General features: G+C 60.3%; 2 protein-coding genes and 1 long non-coding RNA gene across 7 annotated transcripts in view; 1 reads left to right on the top strand and 2 right to left on the bottom strand.

Moving 5' to 3' along the window:
• Positions 1-16,235, bottom strand: part of VARS1 (valyl-tRNA synthetase 1) — a 27,175-nt gene extending 10,940 nt beyond the window's left edge. Inside the window, exons 1-21 of one of the 5 annotated variants that reach the window (XM_085047198.1) lie at positions 16,108-16,235; positions 15,154-15,247; positions 14,270-14,370; positions 13,513-13,637; positions 12,707-12,871; positions 11,686-11,767; positions 11,480-11,599; positions 9,912-10,020; positions 9,066-9,166; positions 8,718-8,808; positions 8,215-8,339; positions 7,329-7,432; positions 6,210-6,368; positions 5,313-5,403; positions 4,539-4,644; positions 3,847-3,917; positions 3,394-3,519; positions 2,549-2,653; positions 1,826-1,894; positions 863-941; positions 212-339 (exon numbers count right to left, since the gene is read on the bottom strand). In XM_085047198.1, the coding sequence (XP_084903324.1) occupies positions 212-339; positions 863-941; positions 1,826-1,894; positions 2,549-2,653; positions 3,394-3,519; positions 3,847-3,917; positions 4,539-4,644; positions 5,313-5,403; positions 6,210-6,368; positions 7,329-7,432; positions 8,215-8,339; positions 8,718-8,808; positions 9,066-9,166; positions 9,912-10,020; positions 11,480-11,599; positions 11,686-11,767; positions 12,707-12,871; positions 13,513-13,598 (1,917 nt within the window). In that variant the 5' untranslated portion in view covers positions 13,599-13,637; positions 14,270-14,370; positions 15,154-15,247; positions 16,108-16,235. The other 4 variants (XM_085047196.1, XM_085047195.1, XM_085047199.1 and 1 more) reach the window with 4 other exon arrangements.
• Positions 5,744-6,296, top strand: LOC146421615 (uncharacterized). Its single transcript, XR_014848661.1, has 3 exons — positions 5,744-5,802; positions 5,938-5,974; positions 6,166-6,296. It is a non-coding gene; the product is annotated as an uncharacterized LOC146421615 (long non-coding RNA).
• On the bottom strand, positions 14,097-18,881 carry LOC146421613 (valine--tRNA ligase-like). Its single transcript, XM_085047177.1, has 8 exons — positions 18,492-18,881; positions 17,392-17,535; positions 16,755-16,826; positions 16,538-16,667; positions 16,171-16,235; positions 15,154-15,247; positions 14,270-14,370; positions 14,097-14,132 (listed from the first exon to the last, which is right to left on the bottom strand). The coding sequence occupies exons 1-8, from the start codon at positions 18,867-18,869 to the stop codon at positions 14,097-14,099; spliced, it is 1,020 nt and encodes a 339-aa protein (XP_084903303.1). The 5' UTR covers positions 18,870-18,881.

The raw sequence follows: 18,881 nt of genomic DNA, 5'->3' as shown, positions 1-18,881 counted from the left end.
GGGGGCCGGGGTGGGTTTTTTGGGGTGTTTTTAGGTTGTTTTTGGGGTTTTAGGATTACCTGAGTCCCCGGGGGGGGGCGGGGTGGGTTTTTTGAGGTCAGGGTGGGTTTTTAGGGTCTCCCAGGTGTTTTTGGGGTTACCTGTGTCTCCGGGGGGGGCCGGGGTGGGTTTTTAGGATGTTTTTGGGTTGTTTTTGGGGTTTTAGGATTACCTGTGTCTCCGGGGGGGGCCGGTAGCCCTCTCCCAGCGCCCGCAGCACGAACCTGGCTCCGTTCCACACCTTGTTGCAGAAGTGCCGATAGCCCAGGACACGCCCCACGTCCAGGTTGATGTCCCTGCCTGGGGACACCGCCGGTTGGGGGATTTTGGGGGGATTTTGGGGTGGTTCAGGGGAGTTTGGGGTATTTTGAGGTGGTTTTGAGGTGGGTTTGGGGTGGTTGTAGTGGGTTTTGGAGTGGTTTGGGCGATTTAGGGGTGGTTTTGGAGTGGTTTGGGGTGGTTTTAGTGGGTTTTGGGGTGGTTTTGGTGAGTTAGGGGTGGTTTGGGGTGGTTTTGGTGGGTGTTAGGGTATTTTTGGGGTGATTTCAGGGGTTTTGGGGTGGTTTTGGGGGGTTTTAGGGTATTTTTGGGGTGATTTCAGGGGTTTTGGGGTGGTTTCAGGGTTTTTTGGGCTGGTTTTGGCATGGTTTTAGGATATTTTGGGGGTATTTCAGGTGTTTTGGGTTATTTTTGGTGGTTTTTTGGTGGGTTTTGGGTTATTTTTGGGGTTATTTCAGGCGTTTTGGGGTGGTTTTGGTGGGTTTTGGGGTGGTTCTGGTTGGTTTCAGGATATTTTTGGGATGATTTCAGGGATTTCAGGTACCCTGGGCAGTGTAGGCACACAGGGCGAAGCGCAGAGCGTCTGTCCCACACTCCGGGATTCCCTCGGGAAAATCGCGTTTCTGGGATTGGGGGAATTGTGCAGTCAGGGAGGGGAGGGAGACCCCAAAAAAAAACCCCAAAAAACACCCCCAGATCCCAAAAAACACCCCCCAGACCCCAAAAACACACCTGACACCCCCAAAAACACCCCCAGATTCCCAAAAACACCCTCAGATCCCCAAAAACACCCCCAGAGCCCCAAAACCACACCTGAGACCCCATCAACCACTCCCAGATCCCAAAAAACACCCAAAAACACCCACAAAAACACCCCCAGATTCCCAAAAAACACCCTCAGAGCCCCAAAAACCACACCGAAAACACACCTGAGGCCCCCAAAAACACCTGAGACCCAAAACAACACCTGAGACCCCATAAACCACCCTCAGACCCCAAAAACACTGAGATCCCCAAAATACACACTCCGGAACCCCAAAATACACCTGAGATGCCCAAAACCACCCAGACCCCAAAAACACCCCAGAGCCCCAAAACACACCTGAGACCCCATAAACCACCCTCAGACCCCCAGAAACACACCTGAGACCCCCAAAACCCACACTCCAGATCCCCAAAATACACCTGACATGGCCATAAACACCCCCAGATTCCCAAAAACACCCTCAGACTCCCAAAAACAAACCTGATACCCCAAAAACCACACCTGATACCCCAGAAACACACCTGAGACCCCCAAAAACACACCTGAGATCCCCAAAAACCACACCTGACACCCCAAAAACACACCTGAGACCCCCAGAAACACACCTGAGATGCCCAAAACACACCCCAGACCCCCCTTGACCCTCCCAAATCCCCCCAAATCCCCCCAAAATCCCCCCCAAAAGCCCTTAAATCCCCCCAAATCCCCCCAAAAATCCCCAAAATGCCCCCAAACCCCCACCTGGCCCTCCCTGGCTCTCTCCAGCTCGGCAGGATCCAGGTTGCTGCTCTCCAGCTGCAGGTGAAGCTCCTGGGGGGGCAGGGGGTCACCTGGGAGCCCCCAGACCCAAATCTCCCCGGTTTGGGGGATTTTGGGGTGATTTTGGGGGATTTTAGGGGATTTTGGGGTGATTTTGGGGGATTTTTGGGTGATCTTGGGGTGATTTTGGGTGATTTGGGGTGGTTTTGGGGGTTTTGGGGTGGTTGGGGGATTTTGGGGGATTTTGGGGTGATTTGGGGATTTTTGGGGTGATTTTGGGTGATTTTGGGGGTTTTGGGGTGGTTTGGGGGTTTTGGGGGATTTTGGGGTGATTTGGGGATTTTTGGAGTGATTTTGGGGTGATTTTGGGATTTTTGGGGTGAGTGATTTGGGGGTTTGGGATTTGGGTAGGATTTGGGGGATTGGGATTTGGGATTTGGGGATTTTGGTGATTTTTGGGGTGATTTGGGGTGATTTTGGGGTGATTTTGGGGGTTTTGGTGTGATTTTGGGGGATTGTGGGGTGATTTGGGGTGATTTTGGGATTTTTGGGGTGATTTTGGGGTGATTTTGGTATTTTTGGGGGGATTTTGGGGTGATTTGGCGTGATTTTGGGTAATTTTGGGTGATTTTGGGGTGATTTGGGGTGATTTTGGGGGGTTTTGGTGTGATTTTGGGGTATTTTTTGGGGATTTTGGGGTCCCACCTGCAGCGACACGCCCGCGATGACGTCCAGAGGGTCGATGACGTTTCCCAGAGATTTGCTCATCTTGCGGCCGTGAGCGTCACGGACAATGGCGTGGAGATACACCTGGGGACAGGTGGGACAGCTGGGGACAGCTGGGGGGACAGCTGGGGACAGGTGAGACAGCTGGGGGGACAGCTGGGGACAGGTGAGACACTTGGGGACAGGTGAGACAGCTGGGGACAGGTGAGACAGCTGGGGACAGCTGGGGACAGGTGAGACAGCTGGGGACACACCTGGGGACAGGTGACACACCTGGGGACAGGTGAGACACTTGGGGACAGGTGAGACACCTGGGGACAGCTGGGGACAGCTGGGGACAGGTGAGACAGCTGGGGACAGGTGAGACACCTGGGGGGACAGCTGGGGGGATAGGGACACCTGGGGACAGGTGACACACCTGGGGACAGGTCAGACACCTGGGGACACAGCTGGGGGAGGCCCAGGGAAAAATCTAGGAGTATTTTGGGGTATTTGGGGGTGTTTTGGGGATATTTTGGACTGTTTTAGGGTATTTTGGGGTATTCTGGACTGTTTTGGTGCATTCTGGGGTATTTCAGGGATATTTTGGGCTGTTTTGGGCTATTTTGGGGCATTTTGGGGTATATTTTGAGGTGGTTTTGGGTATTTTGGGGTGTTTTGGGGATATTTTGGGGAATATTTTTGGGTATTTCAGGGTGTTTTTGGGGTATTTTTTGGCGATATTTCGGGGTATTTTTTGGAGTATTTCGGGGTGTTTTGGGGGTATTTTTTGGGGATATTTTGGGGGATATTTTGGGGTATTTTTGGGTATTTTGGGGTCCCACCTCCCGGAAGGGCAGCTTGCCGGTCAGCGCCAGCCCCAGCATGACCATTCTGGCCACCCAGAAGAAGAGGATGTCGTGTCCAGTCTCCAGCAGTGACCCCGGGTAGAACCGCTCCAGGTCAGCCGTCTGGGGGTGTGGGGGGCCAGGGGAGAGAGGGACCCCAAATCAGAGCCCAAATCAGCCCCCCAGATCCCCCAAATCAGACCCCAAATCAGCCCCCAAATCCCCAAATCAGAGCCCAAATCAGCCCCCAAATCCCCAAATCAGAGCCCAAATCAGCCCCCAAATCCCCCCAAAATCCCCAAATCAGCCCCCAAATCAGCCCCCAAATCCCCCAAATCAGCCCCCAAATCCCCCAATCCCCAAATCAGCCCCAAATCCCCAAATCAGACCCCAAATGACCCCAAATCCCCAAATCAGACCCAAATCCCCCCATCCCCCACACCCCCTCACCTGCTCAGGCCACCCGAAGATGGAGAAGGGGAAGAGGCCAGAGGAGAACCAAGTGTCCAGCACGTCCTCGTCTGTGACCATCGGGGACAGCAGTGACCAGCAGTGACCAGCAGTGACCATCAGGAACAGCAGTGACCATCAGGGACAGCAGTGACCATTGAGGACAGCAGTGACCAGCAGTGACCAGCAGGGACCATTGGGGACAGCAGTGACCATTGGGGACAGCAGTGACCAGCAGTGACCATTGGGGACAGCAGTGACCATTGGGGACAGCAGTGACCAGCAGTGACCACGAGGGACAGCAGTGACCATCGGGGACAGCAGTGACCAGCAATGACCATTGGGGACAGCAGTGACCAGCAGTGACCAGCAGGGACAGCAGTGACCAGCAGGGACAGCAATGATCATTGGGGACAGCAGTGACCATCAATGACCATCAGGGACAGCAGTGACCAGCAGTGACCACCAGGGTCCTGCTCATTCTCCCCAAAGCTCCCCAAAATCCCTCCCAGTCCATCCCAGTCTCATCCCAGTCCATCCCAGTTCATTCCTAGTCCCTCCCAGTCCCTCCCAGTCCATCCCAGTCCCATCCCAGTCCCATCCCAGTCCCTCCCAGTCCCTCCCAGTCCCTCCCAGTCCATCCCAATCCCTCCCAGTCCATCCCACTCCCTCCCAGTCCCTCCCAGTCCCACCTTGCCTCAGGCTGACCACCTCTGGCGACACCCCAAAGGCCGCAGCCGCCTTGGCCCGAGCCTCGGCCTCAGAGCGCCCGCTGACCCAGAACCGGCCGTCCTCGTCCTGGGAGGCAGAGACCCCAAAGGTCACCCCGAGGGTCACCCAGGGACACCCAGAGACCCCAAAGGTCACCCCGAGGGTCACCCAGGGACACCCAGAGACCCCAAAGGTCACCCCGAGGGTCACCCAGGGACCCCAGAGACCCCAAAGGTCACCCCGAGGGTCACCCAGGGACCCCAGAGACCCCAAAGGTCACCCCGAGGGTCACCCAGGGACCCCAGAGACCCCAAAGGTCACCCCGAGGGTCACTCAGGGACCCCAGAGACCCCAAATGTCACCCCAAGGGTCACCCAGGGACACCCAGAGACCCCAAATGTCACCCCGAGGGTCACCCAGGGTCACCCAGAGACCCCAGAGAACCCCAGAGATCCCACAGGACCCCCAGAGACCCCAAATGTCACCCCGAGGGTCACCCAGGGACCCCAGAGACCCCACAGGACCTCCAGAGACCCCAAAGGTCACCCCGAGGGTCACCCAGGGACCCCAGAGACCCCACAGGACCTCCAGAGACCCCAAAGGTCACCCCGAGGGTCACCCAGGGACCCCAGAGACCCCAAAGGTCACCGTGAGGGTCACCCAGGGACCCCCAGAGACCCCAAATGTCACCCCGAGGGTCACCCAGGGACCCCAGAGACCCCAGAGACCCCACAGGACCCCCCAGGAGCCCTGACCTGGCCGGGGGTCACTCGGGGGTCGTCGATGGTGACAAAGTACGCCGGAATGCGATGTCCCCACCAGAGCTGCCGGGAGATGCACCAGTCCCTGCGGGGAAACGGGCAGCTGGGGGGCAGCTGGGGGGCAGGGCTATAGGGCAGGGCTATGGGGCAGCTATGGGGCAGATGTGGGGCAGCTATGGGGCAGCTGTGGGGCAGATGTGGGGCAGGGTTTATGGGGTAGAGCTGTGGGGCAGCTGTGGGGCAGGACTATAGGACAGAGCTATAGGGCAGGGCTATGGAGTAGCTGTGGGGCAGGTGTGGGGCAGCTGTGGGGCAGGGCTGTAGGAAGGAGTTTATAGGCCACAGCTATAGGGCAAGGCTATAGGGCAGGTGTGGCTCAGGGTTTATATGGCACAGCTATAAGGCAGGTTAGGCTATAGGGTACAGCTATAGGGCAGGTGTGGCCATAGGGCAGGTGTGGCTATAGGGCAGTGCTATAGGGCAGGTGTGTCTCAGGTGTGCTCAGGTGTGTCAGTCCCGCGGCTCAACCTGATGTTGTCCATCCAGGTGAACCAGGTGTGGTTATAGGACAGGTGTGGCTATAGGGTACAGCTATGGGACAGGTGTGGCTATAGGGCAGGTGTGGTTATAGGGCAGGTGTGCTCAGGTGTGCTCAGGTGTGCTCAGATGTGGCTCAGATGTGCTCAGGTGTGGCTCAGATGTGCTCAGGTGTGGCTCAGGTGTGCTCAGGTGTGCTCAGATGTGCTCAGGTGTGTCTCACAGCTCTCACCTGATGTTGTCCATCCAGGTGAACCAGGTGTGGCTATAGGGCAGGTGTGGCTATGAGGCAGGTGTGGCTATAGGGCAGGTGTGCTCAGGTGTGCTCAGGTGTGTCAGTCCCACAGCTCTCACCTGATGTTGTCCATCCAGGTGAACCAGGTGCGGCTGTGGCCAGCCGGGTGCAGCTTCAGGTCACCTCTGCGCACAGCTGCGGCCGCGGCTCCGGCCAGGCCCTGGCAGCGGACAAACCACTGCGGGACGGCGCGCGGCTCCAGCACGTCCTTGGAGCGGCTGGCATGGGGACAGTGTCACCTGTGTCACCTGGTGTCACCTGTGCCACCTACTGCCATCTATTGTCATCTATTGTCATCTATTGTCATCCATTGTTAGCCATTGTCATCTACTGTCACCCCGCAGTGACCCAATGGGGACAGTGCGCGGCTCCAGCACATCCTTGGAGCGGCTGGCATGGGGACAGTGTCACCTGGGTCACCTGGTGTCACCTGGGTCACCTACTGCCATCTATTGTCATCAATTGTTATGTATTGTTATCTGTGGTTAGCCATTGTCACCCCACAGTGACCCCACAGTGACCCCACGGGGACAGCGCGCGGCTCCAGCACGTCCTTGGAGCGGCTGGGACATGGGGACAGTCACCTGTGTCACCTGGTATCACCTGGGTCACCTACTGCCATCTATTGTCATCTATTGTCATCTATTGTTATGTATTGTTATCTGTGGTTAGCCATTGTCACCCCACAGTGACCCCACAGTGACCCCATGGGGACGGCGCGCGGCTCCAGCACGTCCTTGGAGCGGCTGGGACATGGGGACAGTGTCACCTGGTGTCACCTGGTGTCACCTATTGTCACCTACTGTCATCTGTTGTTATCCAGTGTCATCTATGGTTAGCCATTGTCACCCCACAGTGACCCCCTGACCCCACTAGGTCATGTCCTTGGGGTGGCTGGGACATGGGACAGTGTCACCTGTGTCCCCCCAAGACCCCCCTCAGAGTAACCCCAGCCCCCCCGAGTGACCCCAGCCCACCCAGAGTGACCCCCAGACCCACAGAGTGACCCCCCGAGTGACCCCGAGTGACCCCAGCCTCCCCAGAATGACCACAGCACCCCCAGAATGACCCCCCAGTGACCCCAGAGTGACCCCAGAATGACCCAGAGTGACCGCAGAGTGACCCAGAGTGACTCAGAGTGACCCAGAATGACCCCAGAATGACCCCGAGTGCCCCACCTGCAGATGGGCACCACCATGGGGTTCTCGCTGACCCCTCGGAACAAACCCTTCTGCTTCAGGATGTCCAGCAGCACCTGGCGAGCCTTGAACCGCGGCATGCCCTGGGGACACAGTGACCGCGGTGACCACGGTGTCAGTGGAGTGACCCTGAGTGACCGCGGTGTCACCACAGTGACCTCAGTGACCATGAGTGACCACAGTGACCGCAGTGACCCTGAGTGACCGCGGTGACCACGGTGTCACCAGAGTGACCGCAGTGACCACGGTGTCACCACAGTGACCTCAGTGACCCTGAGTGACCGCAGTGACCGCGGTGTCACCAGAGTGACCGCGGTGTCACCAGAGTGATCACAGTGACTGCAGTGACCCTGAATGACCACAGTGACCACGGTGTCACCACAGTGACCACAGTGACCCAGAGTGGCCGCAGTGACTGCAGTGCCACCACAGTGACCACAGTGACCCTGAGTGACTACAGTGACCAAAATGGCCATAATGACCACAGTGACTCTGAGTGACCACAGAGACCACAGTGACTGCAGTGACCCCGAGTGACTGCAGTGACCACAGTGGCCACAGTGACCCCAAGTGACCCGGAGTGACCTCAGTGCCACCAGAGTGACCGCAGTGACCCCAAGTGACCACAGCACCCCAAAATCCCTCCAGAAGAAGGGGGTGGGGAAGGGGCGGGGCTCACCTGGAAGGGGGCGGGGCTCACCTGGAAGGGGGCGGGGCTCACCTGGAAGGGGGCGGGGCTCACCTGGAAGGGGGCGGGGCTCACCTGGAAGGGGCGGGGCTCACCTGGAAGGGGGCGGGGCTCACCTGGAAGGGGGCGGGGCTCACCTGGAAGGGGCAGGGCTCACCTGGAAGGGGCGGGGCTCACCTGGAAGGGGGCGGGGACATTGCACATCGTCCCATCCTCGGCGATGACCATGGCCACGCCCAGCCCGTGGCGCTGCCCCACCTCGAAGTCGGTGGCGTCGTGGCCAGGTGTGATCTTGACGGCGCCTGGGGGCGGGGCCAGGCTCGGGACACGCCCACAGCATGGCCACGCCCACCCTGGTAATAGCCACACCCAGCCCCACCCATGCTGACCATGCTTGGGCACATATAAGCCACACCCACAGGTAGCCACACCCATGTAAACCACGCCCACAAGTGACCACACCCATCTAAACCACACCCACAAGTGACCACACCCATCTAAACCACACCCACGAGTGACCACGCCCATCTAAGCCACATCCACAAATGATCACACCCCTCCAAACCCCACCCCAAACCAGCCACACCCCATTGAACCACACCCAACAACGGACACACCCACAAATGGACACACCCCATGACCACACCCCTCTAAGCCCCGCCCCCGGCCCCGCCCCTCACCTGTGCCGAACTGGGGGTCCACGAAGGCGTCGTGCAGCACGGGCAGGCGCCGCCCCGTGAACGGGTGCAGCACGTGGCGACCGCGCAGGTGCTGCAGGGGAGGGCGGGGCTTCAGCGCTGGCCACGCCCACTGCCACACCCACAGGTGGGCGGTGCCGCGCCAAAGCCACGCCCACTGAGTGATGGGTGGGGGGTGGACACGCCCAGCCTGGGACACGCCCACCTTCAAACCATGCCCAACCAGGTGAGGCCACGCCCACAGGTGTACCTGGCCACGCCCTCACCTGGCCACGCCCTCACCTGGCCACACCCTCACCTGGCCACGCCCTCACCTGGCCACGCCCTCACCTGGTAGCGCGGGTCCTCGGGGTGCACGGCCACTGCCTCGTCCCCCAGCATGGTCTCCAGCCGCGTTGTGGCCACGATGACCTCGGGGTCCTCGCCCGGCCCTGGGGGCACAACGGGGTGGGGTCACCCCATGGGGCACCTGAGAACCACTGAGACCCCAAAGTGACCCATAGAGACCCCAAAGTGACCCACAGAGACCCCATGGGGCACCTGAGACCCACTGAGACCCCAAAGTGACCCCAAAGTGACCCATAGAGACAGAGAGACCCCATAGGGCACCTCAGACCCCATAGAGACCCCATAGAAACTCATAGAGACCCCATAGAGACAGAGAGACCCCATAGAGACCCCATGGAGACCCATAGAGACCCCACAGAAACCCAGAGACCCCACAGAGACAGAGAAACCCCCATGGGGCACCTGAGACCCACTAAGACCCCACAGAGACCCATAGAGACCCACAGAGACCCCATAGAGACCCACAGAGACCCCATAGAGACCCCATAGAGACCCCATAGAGACCCATAGAGACCCCATAGAGACCCCATAGAGACCCACAGAGACCCCATAGAGACCCCATAGAAATCCCATGGAGACCCCATCGAGACAGAGGAACCCCCATGGGGCACCTGAGACCCACTGAGACCCCACAGAGACCCCATAGAGACAGAGAAACCCATGGGGCACCTGAGACCCCCATGAACCCAGAGAGACCCCAGAGAGAGCACCTGAGACCCCATAGAGACAGAGAGACCCCCATGGGGCACCTGAGACCCACTGAGACCCACAGAGACCCCACAGAGATCCCCCAGGGACCCCCTGAATCCCCCAGCCCCCCAAACTCACCAGCCCCCTCCAGGGGGTAGGCGAAGGACACCAGGACCCCAAACTCCACGGGGTCATCGTAGCCTGGAACCCGCAGCAGGGTGCGACCCGTCAGCTCCCGCTTCTCCACCTGAGAGACCCCAAAATAACAGCTCAGAGACCCCAAAAACAGCTCAGAGACCCCAAAAACAGCTCAGAGACCCCAAAAACAGCTCAGAGACCCTAAAAACAGCTCAGAGACCCTAAAAACAGCTCAGAGACCCCAAAACCACCCCCAGTGTGACCCGTCAGCTCCCGCTTCTCCACCTGAGAGAGAGACCCCAAATACAGCTCAGAGACCCCAAATACAGCTCAGAGACCCCTGGGAGACCCCAAAATAATAGCTCAGAGACCCCAAAACACCTGAGAGACCCCAAAATAATAGCTCAGAGAGCCCAAAACACTTGAGAGACCCCAAAACACCTGAGAGACCCCTGGGAGACCCCAAAACCACCCCCAGTGTGACCCGTCAGCTCCCACTTCTCCACCTGGGGGGAGAGAGAGACCCCAAAAACAGCTCAGAACACCTGAGAGACCCCAAAAACACCTGAGAGACCCCAAAAACAGCTCAGAGACCCCCAGTGCGACCCGTCAGCTCCTGCTTCTCCACCTGGGTGGGGAGAGAGACCAGATTTTGGGCTGTTTTTGGGGTATTTAGGGTACCTCAATATCCAAAACAGCCGAGCGCAGAGCGCAGCTCCAGTGCCCAACCCCAGGGGGTGTTTTGGGGTGATTTGGGGCAGTTTTTGGGGTGTTTTAGGGCAGTTTCAGGTACCTCAATGTCCGAAATAGCCGAGCGAAGAGCACAGCTCTAGTGCCCAATCCCAAGGGGGTTTTTGGGGCAGTTTTGGGGCAGTTTTTGGGGTGTTTTTGGCTGGTTTAGGGTACCTCAATATCCGAAATGGCCAAACGAAGAGCACAGCTCCATAATCCCAAGGGGGTTTTTGGGGCAGTTTTGGGGCAGTTTTTGGGGTGTTTTTGGCTGGTTTAGGGTACCTCAATATCCGAAATAGCCGAGCGCAGAGCACAGCTCCAGTGCCCAATCCCAGGTGGTTTTTGGGGTGATTTTGGGGCAGTTTTTGGGGCAGTTTCAGGGTATTTAGGGTACCTCAATATCCGAAATGGCCGAGCGCAGGGCACAGCTCCAGTGCCCAATCCCAGGGGGTGTTTTGGGGTGATTTGGGGTGATTTTGGGGTATTTAGGATACCTCAATATCCGAAATGGCCGAGCGCAAGGCACAGCTCCAGTGCCCAATCCCAGGGGGTTTTTGGGGTGATTTTGGGGTATTTGGTTTTTGGGGGGGGTGTGTGGGGTGATTTGGGGTGTTTTTGGCTGGTTTAGGGTACCTCAATATCCGAAATAGCTGACCGAAGGATGCAGCTCCAGCACCCAATCCCAGGGGGTTTTTGGGGATGATTTTGGGGTATTTTGGGATGTTTTAAGGTACCTCAATATCCGAAATGGCCGAGCGCAGAGCACAGCTCCAGTGCCCAATCCCAGGGGGTGTTTTGGGGCTGATTTTGGGGTATTTTGGGATGTTTTAAGGTACCTCAATGTCCGAAATGGCCGAGCGCAGAGCACAGCTCCAGTGCACGATGCGGCGGCTCCGGTAGATCAAGCCCTGCTCATGCAGCCTCACGAAGGCCTCGGTCACCGCCCGGCTCATTTTCTGGGGTCACAGCGGTCACTCTGGGGTCTCTCTGGGGCCAGGGGGGACACAGGGACCCCCAGAGCCCCCCAGAGCCCCCCACTCACGGGGTCCATGGTGAAGCAGGCGCGCTCCCAGTCCATGGAGGCTCCCAGGCGCCGCAGCTGCTGGTAAATCCTGTCGCCTTTCCTGGGGGGACACAGAGGGGTTGGGGTGGGGAGGGGGCTTGTGGGGCTTGGGGGGCTTTGAGGTCACTCTGGGACTGTGGGGGTCACTGTGGGGTGCCATGGGTGGCTCTGGGGTCACTGTGGGACAGCGTGGGTCACTTTGGGGTCTCTTTGGGGATCCCTCGGTCACTTTGGGGTCACTGTGGGACAGTGTGGGTCACTTTGGGGTCTCTTTGAGGACCCCTCGGTCACTTTGGGGTCACTCTGGGACAGCGTGGGTCACTTTGGGGTCACCGTGGGGTCACTGTGGGGTCCCTTTGGGGACATTTAGGGGTGCCCTGGGTGACTTTGGGGTGCTGTGGGTGGCTTTGGGGTCACTTGGGGTGGTCACCCTGCGATCACTCAGTGGTCAGTCAGTGGTCAGTCAGCAGTCAGTGGTCACTCAGTGGTCAGTGGTCACTCAGCGGTCAGTGGTCACTCATTGGTCACCCAGTGTTCATTGGTCACCCTGCAGTCACCCTGTGGTCATTGGTCACTCAGTGGTCAGTGGTCACTCAGCGGTCACTCACTGGTCACTCAGCAGTCATTGGTCACCCAGTAGTCACTCATTGGTCACCCAGCAGTCGCTCATTGGTCACCCAGCGGTCACTGGTCACTCATTGGTCACTCAGCGGTCATTGGTCACCCAGCGGTCACTCAGCAGTCAGTGGTCACCTAGCGGTCATTGGTCACTCAGTGGTCAGTGGTCACCCAGCGGTCAGTAGTCACCCAGCGGTCACCTAGCAGTCATTGGTCACTCAGCGGTCAGTGGTCACTCAGTGGTCACTCATTGGTCACCCAGCGGTCACCCAGCGGTCACCCAGCAGTCACTGGTCACCCAGCGGTCACTCAGCGGTCAGTGGTCACTCATTGGTCACCCAGCGGTCACTCAGCGGTCACTGGTCACCCAGCGGTCACTCACTCCTCCTTCCAGCGCCACACCTCGGCCAGGAAGGCGTCGCGGCCCAGCTGGTGCCGAGTGACCCCTCGGGAGCGCAGCAGGCGCCGCTCCACCACCACCTGCGTGGCGATGCCGGCGTGGTCACAGCCCGGCGCCCAGAGAGTGGTCAGTCCCCTCATCCTGTGCCTGTGGGGACAATGGGGACATTGGGGTCATTGGGGTCACAGCCCGGCGCCCAGAGAGTGGTCAGTCCCCTCATCCGGTGCCTGTGGGGACAGAAAGGACACTGGGGACATCAGGGTCACAGCCTGGGGCCCACAGGGTGGTCAGTCCCCTCATCCGGTGCCTGTGGGGACAGCAGGGACATTAGGGACATTGGGGTCATTGGGGTCACAGCCTGGGGCCCACAGGGTGGTCAGTCCTCTCATCCAGGGCCTGTGGGGACAGCAGGGACATTGGGGACATTGGGGTCACTCTGTGGGTCACTAGGGTCCCCGGGTGTCCCCTGGTCACTCACCAGGGGGTCAGCGTGTCCTGGATGGCCACGGTCAGCGCGTGGCCGAGGTGCAGCGTGCCGGTGACATTGGGGACATTGGGGTCACTCCCTGTGTCACTAGGGTCACTGAGGTCACTCTGTGGGTCACTAGGGTCACTCACCAGCGGGTCAGCGTGTCCTGGATGGCCACGGTCAGCGCGTGGCCGAGGTGCAGCGTGCCGGTGACATTGGGGACATTGGGGTCACTCTGTGGGTCACTGGGGTCACTCTGTGGGTCACTGGGGTCACTCTGTGGGTCACTAGGGTCACTGGGTGTCCCCTGGTCACTCACCAGCGGGTCAGCGTGTCCTGGATGGCCACGGTCAGCGCGTGGCCGAGGTGCAGCGTGCCGGTGACATTGGGGGGGGGCAGGCACATCACGAACGACCCCCGCGGGTTGGGGGTCTCCAGGGACCTCTGGGGGGCACCGGGAGGGGTCAGCGGGGCTCTGGGACACCCAGGGACCCCCAAATACCCCCCAGGACCCCTAAATACCCCCCAAATACCCCCCAGATCCCCCAAAGCCCCCAGACCCAAATTCGGGGCTGAGCAACTCCTCCTCCCCCCTCCAGGACCCACCAAACCCCCAGGACCCCCAAGACCCCCACAAATGCCCCAAATCCCCTTAGAACCTTCCCAGGACCCCTCCAGATGCCCCCAAAGACCCCCAAAGACCCCGAAGACCCCTAAAGACCCTAAAGACCCCCAAAGACCCCAGACCCACATTCACCCCAAATTCGGGGCTGAGCAACTCCTCCTTCTCCCACCAGCTGCACCAGGACTCCCCAAACCCCCCCCGAACCCCCCCAAATCCCCCCAAATCCCCCAGAACCTCCCCCAGGACCCCCAGACCCCCAAAGCCCCAAATCCCCCCGCTCACCGCACTCGGGGAAACCCTCCTTCTCCCACCAGCTGTACCAGGACCCCAAAGCCCCCAGGACTCCCCAAACCCCCAAATCCCCCCAAACCCCCCGAACCCCCCAAATCCCCTCACAACCCTCCCAGGACCCCCCCAAGCTCCCCAAATCCCCCCGCAGCCCCCCGCTCACCCCGCACTCGGGGCGGAAGAAGCCCTCCTTCTCCCACCAGCTGTACCAAGCTGCCTCCACGTAGGTCGGGCTGTAGCTCTCGGGGAGAGGACCCCCGACATCTGGGGAGGGGGCCCGGGGGGAACGGGGGTCAGGCTGAGACCCCACAGCCATCCAGAGACCCCCAGAGACCCCAGAGCCATCCAGAGACCCCCAGAGCCGTCCAGAGACCCCCAGAGACCCCAGAGCCATCCAGAGACCCCCAGAGCCATCCAGAGACCCCCAGAGACCCCAGAGCCATCCAGAGATCCCAAAACCCTCCCCAGAGCCCCCCAGACCCTCCCCGGAGACCCCCAGAGCCCCCCAGACCCTCCCCAGACCCACAGAGCCCCCCAGACCCTCCCCAGAGACCCCCCAGACCTCCAACCCTCCCCAGAGACCCCCAGACCCACCAGACCCACTCAGAGACCCCAGAACCCCCAATCCCCCATGTTCCCCCAAAATCTCCCACAAAGCCCCCTCAGACACTCCCCAGCACCCCAAAACCCCTCAGACCCTCCCCAGAAACCCAGACCCTCCCCAGAGCCCCAGATCCACCCAGAGCCCCCAAAACCCTCCAGATCCACCCAGAGACCCCCCAAATCCTCCCCCAAAGCCCCCCAGACCCTCCCCAGCACCCCAAAACCCCCAGACCTCCCAGAGACCCCCAGACACCCAGAGACCCCCAGACCCTCCCCAGAGCCCAGATCACCCAGAGCCCCCAAAACCCTCCAGATCCACCCAGAGACCCCCAGACCCTCCCCAAAGCCCCCAGACCCCCAGAGACCCCAGACCCACTCAGAGACCCTCCAGACCCACCCACAGAGCCCCCCAGCCCCTCCCCGAAGCCCCCCAAGCCCCCCTACCCTTCTTGCAGCCGGGGGGGGTGGGGGTCTCGTAGCGCAGCCCCCGCAGCTCCCGCCGGACCTTGCTGGGCTTGGCTTTGGCCTGAGCTTGAGCCTGGGGGGCACGGGGGGGCAGGGACCCTCAGAGACCCCCAGAGACCTCAGAGACCCCCAGGGACCCTCAGAGACCCCCCAGGGACCCTCAGAGACCCCCAGGGACCCTCAGAAACCCCCAGGGACCTCAGAGACCCCCAGAGACCCCCAGGGACCCCCAGGGACCTCAGAGACCCCCAGGGACCTCAGAGACCCCCCAGGGACCTCAGGGACCTCAGAGACCCCCAGGGACCCCCAGAGACCCCCAGGGACCCTCAGAGACCCCCAGGGACCTCAGAGACACCCAGGGACCTCAGAGACCCCCAGGGACCCCCAGAGACCCCCAGGGACCCTCAGAGACCCTCAGAGACACCCAGGGACCTCAGAGACCCCCAGGGACCCCCAGAGACCCCCAGGGACCTCAGAGACCCCCAGGGACCCCCAAAAAATCTGAGAGACCCCCCAAAAAATCAGAGAGACCCCAAAAAATCAGAGTGACCACCCAAAAAAATCAGACGCACAAAATATCAGAGACCTCAAAAAAATCAGAGAGACCACCAAAAATCAGAGACCCCCAGAAAATCAGAGACCCCCAGAAACTCAGAGACCCCCAGAAACTCAGAGACCCCCAAAAATCAGAGACCCCCAGGAAATCAGAGAGACCCCCAGAAACTCAGAGAGACCACCAAAAATCAGAGACCCCAAAAAATCAGAGCCCAAAAAATCAGACCTCAAAAAAACCAGAGACCACCCAAAAAATCAGACCCACAAAATATCAGAGACCCCAAAAAATCAGAGACCCCCAGAAAATCAAAGACACACCCCAAAAACTCAGAGACCCCCAGAAAATCAGAGAGACCCCCAAACCTCAGCTCCCCCCACCTGCAGCTCGCGGTTTTTCTCCTGTTTCTGTTGGAATTTCTCCAGTTTTTCCCGTTTTTTCGCCTCTTTCTTCAGCTGCGCCGCGCTCTTGGCCTTGGGGACCTCGGGGTCACCCTGGGGTGGCTTCTCTGGGGACAGCGAGGGGAGGTCACCCTGTGTCACCTCTGCAGCCCCCCAGTGTCCATTGTCACCCCAGACTAAAAGCTGGATGTCCCCAAGCTCTGCCCGGTCTGGGGACAGTGAGCTGAGGTCACTCTGTGTCACCTCCGCAGCCCCCTGATGTCCATTGTCACCCCAGACTCACTGGGGTTGGTGTCACCTCCCCCAAGAGCTCGATGTCCCCAAGCTCTGCCCAGAATGGGGACAGCAAGGTGAGGTCACTCTGTCACCTCTGCAGCCCCCCAAATGTCCGTTGTGACCCCAGACTCACCGGGGTTGGTGTCACCTCCCCCCAAGAGCTCGATGTCCCCAAGCTCTGCGCGGAACTGCGGCAGCCGGACACAGCGCAGGAACCAGGCAGTGACCAGTGGGAAGGGAGAGCGGCAGGGAGCGTCCAGCAGCTGGGACACAGGGACAGAGGGACATTGGGGACACTGGGGACATTGAGGAGAGAGGGACATTGGGGATATTGGGGACATTGGGGACACTGGGGACATTGGGGACAAAGGGAACCAGGCAGTGACCAGCGGGAATGGGGCGCGGCAGGGAGCGTCCAGCAGCTGGGGACACAGGGACAGAGGGACATTGGGGACATTGGGGACATTGGGGATATTGGGGACATTGGGGATATTGGGGACAGTGGGGACATTGGGGACATTGGGGACATTGGGGACATTGGGGATATTGGGGATATTGGGGATATTGGGGACATTGGGGACACTGGGGACATTGGGGACAAAGGGAACCAGGCAGTGACCAGCAGGAATGGAGCGCAGGACGGAGCGTCCAGCAGCTGGGACACAGAGACAAAGGGACATTTGGGGATATTGGGGACAGAGGGACATTGGGGACATTGGGGATATTGGGGACAGAGGGACTCAGAGGGACCTTGGGGACAAAGGGACATCAGGATGAAGGGACTCAGAGGGGTCTTGGGGACACTGGGGACAGAGGAACCCAGAGGGGCCTTGGGGACAGAGGGACACTGGGGACATTGGGGACATTGGGGATAGAAAAACTCAGAGGGGCTTTGGGGACAAAGGGACATCAGGATAAATGGACTCAGAGGGATCTTGGGGACAAAGGGACACAGGGGACAGGGATTGGGGTCCCCTGGGGTCTCACCTGGGTGAAGGGGGCCAGCAGGGCGCAGGTGACAGTGACATCGGCCAGGGTGACGCTGTCCCCAACCAGGAAGGAGCGACCCTTCAGGTGACACTCGAGAGCGCCGAGTCCCCTGAGCAGCTCCTGCCGCCCGCGGGCACGGCTCTGGGGACAGCGGGGACAGGAGGGGACAATGGGGTCAGGGGGGTCAGGGGGTCCCCAAAACTGTCACAGACCCCCTGACCCCCATATGTCACCCCAAACCCCCCAGGAGCCCTCTAATGTCCCCCCACTGTCCCCAAATCCCCTCCAGCCCAATGTCCCCAGCTGTCCCCAAATCTGCCAGCCCAATGTCCCTAACTGTCCCCAAAGTCCCCAGCACCCCTCAATGTCCCCACATCCCCCAGGACCCTTCCAGCCCAATGTCCCCCACTGTCCCCAACCCCAATGTCCCCAATGTCCAGCCCTCAACCAATGCCACTGTCCCCAACCCCCTCCAGCCCAATGTCTCCACTGTCCCCAAACCCACAACGTCCCCCACTGTCCCACTGTCCCAATGTCCCCCACTGTCCCCAAGTCCCCACTATCCAACCCACATTGTCCCTCTGTCCAACCCTCAACCCATGTCCCAAACCTCCAGCCAATGTCCCCACTGTCCCCACCAACGTCCCCACTGTCCCATGATCCATGTCCCCATGTCCCCAGCCTCAACCCAGCCAATGTCCCCCACTGTCCCCACTGTCCCCAAACCCTCTGACCCAATGTCACCACTGTCCCCAACCCCACCAATGTCCCCACTGTCCCCACTGTCCCAATGTCCCCACTGTTCCCAACCCTCCACTGTCCCAATGTCCCCCACTGTCCCCAAGTCCCCACTATCCCCAAACCCCACATTGTCCCCTACTGTCCCCAACCCCTCCAACCCACTGTCCCCACTGTCCCCAAACCCAGTGTCCCCCACTGTCCCCAAATCCTCAACCCAATGTCCCCACTGTCCCCACTATCCCCAAACCCCTCAGCCCAATGTCCCCCACTGTCCCAATGTCCCCACTGTCCCCACTGTCCCCCAAACCCCCACTGTCCCAATGTCCCCCACTGTCCCCATGTCCCCACCCGCTCACCTCCTTCGGCCCCCCTATCGCGACAGCCGCCGCCGTCGCCAGGTCGCCCTCGGCGAACGCCACCCACTGTCGCACCAGGGTGGCCTCGGCTGTCCCCGAGCCGCGCAGGCTGGGCGGGCTGAGGAACAGCGCGGCGGCGCCGGGACCGAGCAGCGCCCCGCCGGGGGTCCGGAGAGCGGGGAGAGCCCCAAATTCGGACAGACCCCCGGGTTCGGACAGAGCCCCGGGCTCGGACAGACCCCCGGGCTCGGACAGAGCCCCGCTGACCCGCTGGACCACCGGCGGCGGCCCGGGCCCGAACCGAGCGGCGATCAGCACCCGGCGGGCGGACAGGTCGGCGGGAGGAGGCGGCAGGAGGAGAACCGGCTGGGCAGCCATGGCTGGGGGACA

Source organism: Lichenostomus cassidix, unplaced genomic scaffold (assembly GCF_008360975.1).
Source record: "Lichenostomus cassidix isolate B80296 unplaced genomic scaffold, HeHo_3.0 HiC_scaffold_33, whole genome shotgun sequence".
NCBI lineage: Eukaryota > Metazoa > Chordata > Aves > Passeriformes > Meliphagidae > Lichenostomus > Lichenostomus cassidix.
The sequence above is the reverse complement of the archived record's forward strand: the minus strand, read 5'-3'. Positions and strand labels throughout refer to the sequence as shown.

What these genes read in the sequence shown, in the direction of transcription:
- LOC146421613 (XM_085047177.1), bottom strand. Translation starts at nt 18,869, where the DNA reads ATGGCTGCCCAGCCGGTTCTCCTCCTGCCGCCTCCTCCCGCCGACCTG. An exon ending in CGATAGGGGGGCCGAAGGAG is followed by an intron (nt 17,536 to 18,491) that starts GTGAGCGGGTGG and finishes CGCTGTCCCCAG; the next exon opens with AGCCGTGCCCGCGGGCGGCA. An exon ending in CCCCCCCGGCTGCAAGAAGG is followed by an intron (nt 14,371 to 15,153) that starts GTAGGGGGGCTT and finishes CCCCCTCCCCAG; the next exon opens with ATGTCGGGGGTCCTCTCCCC.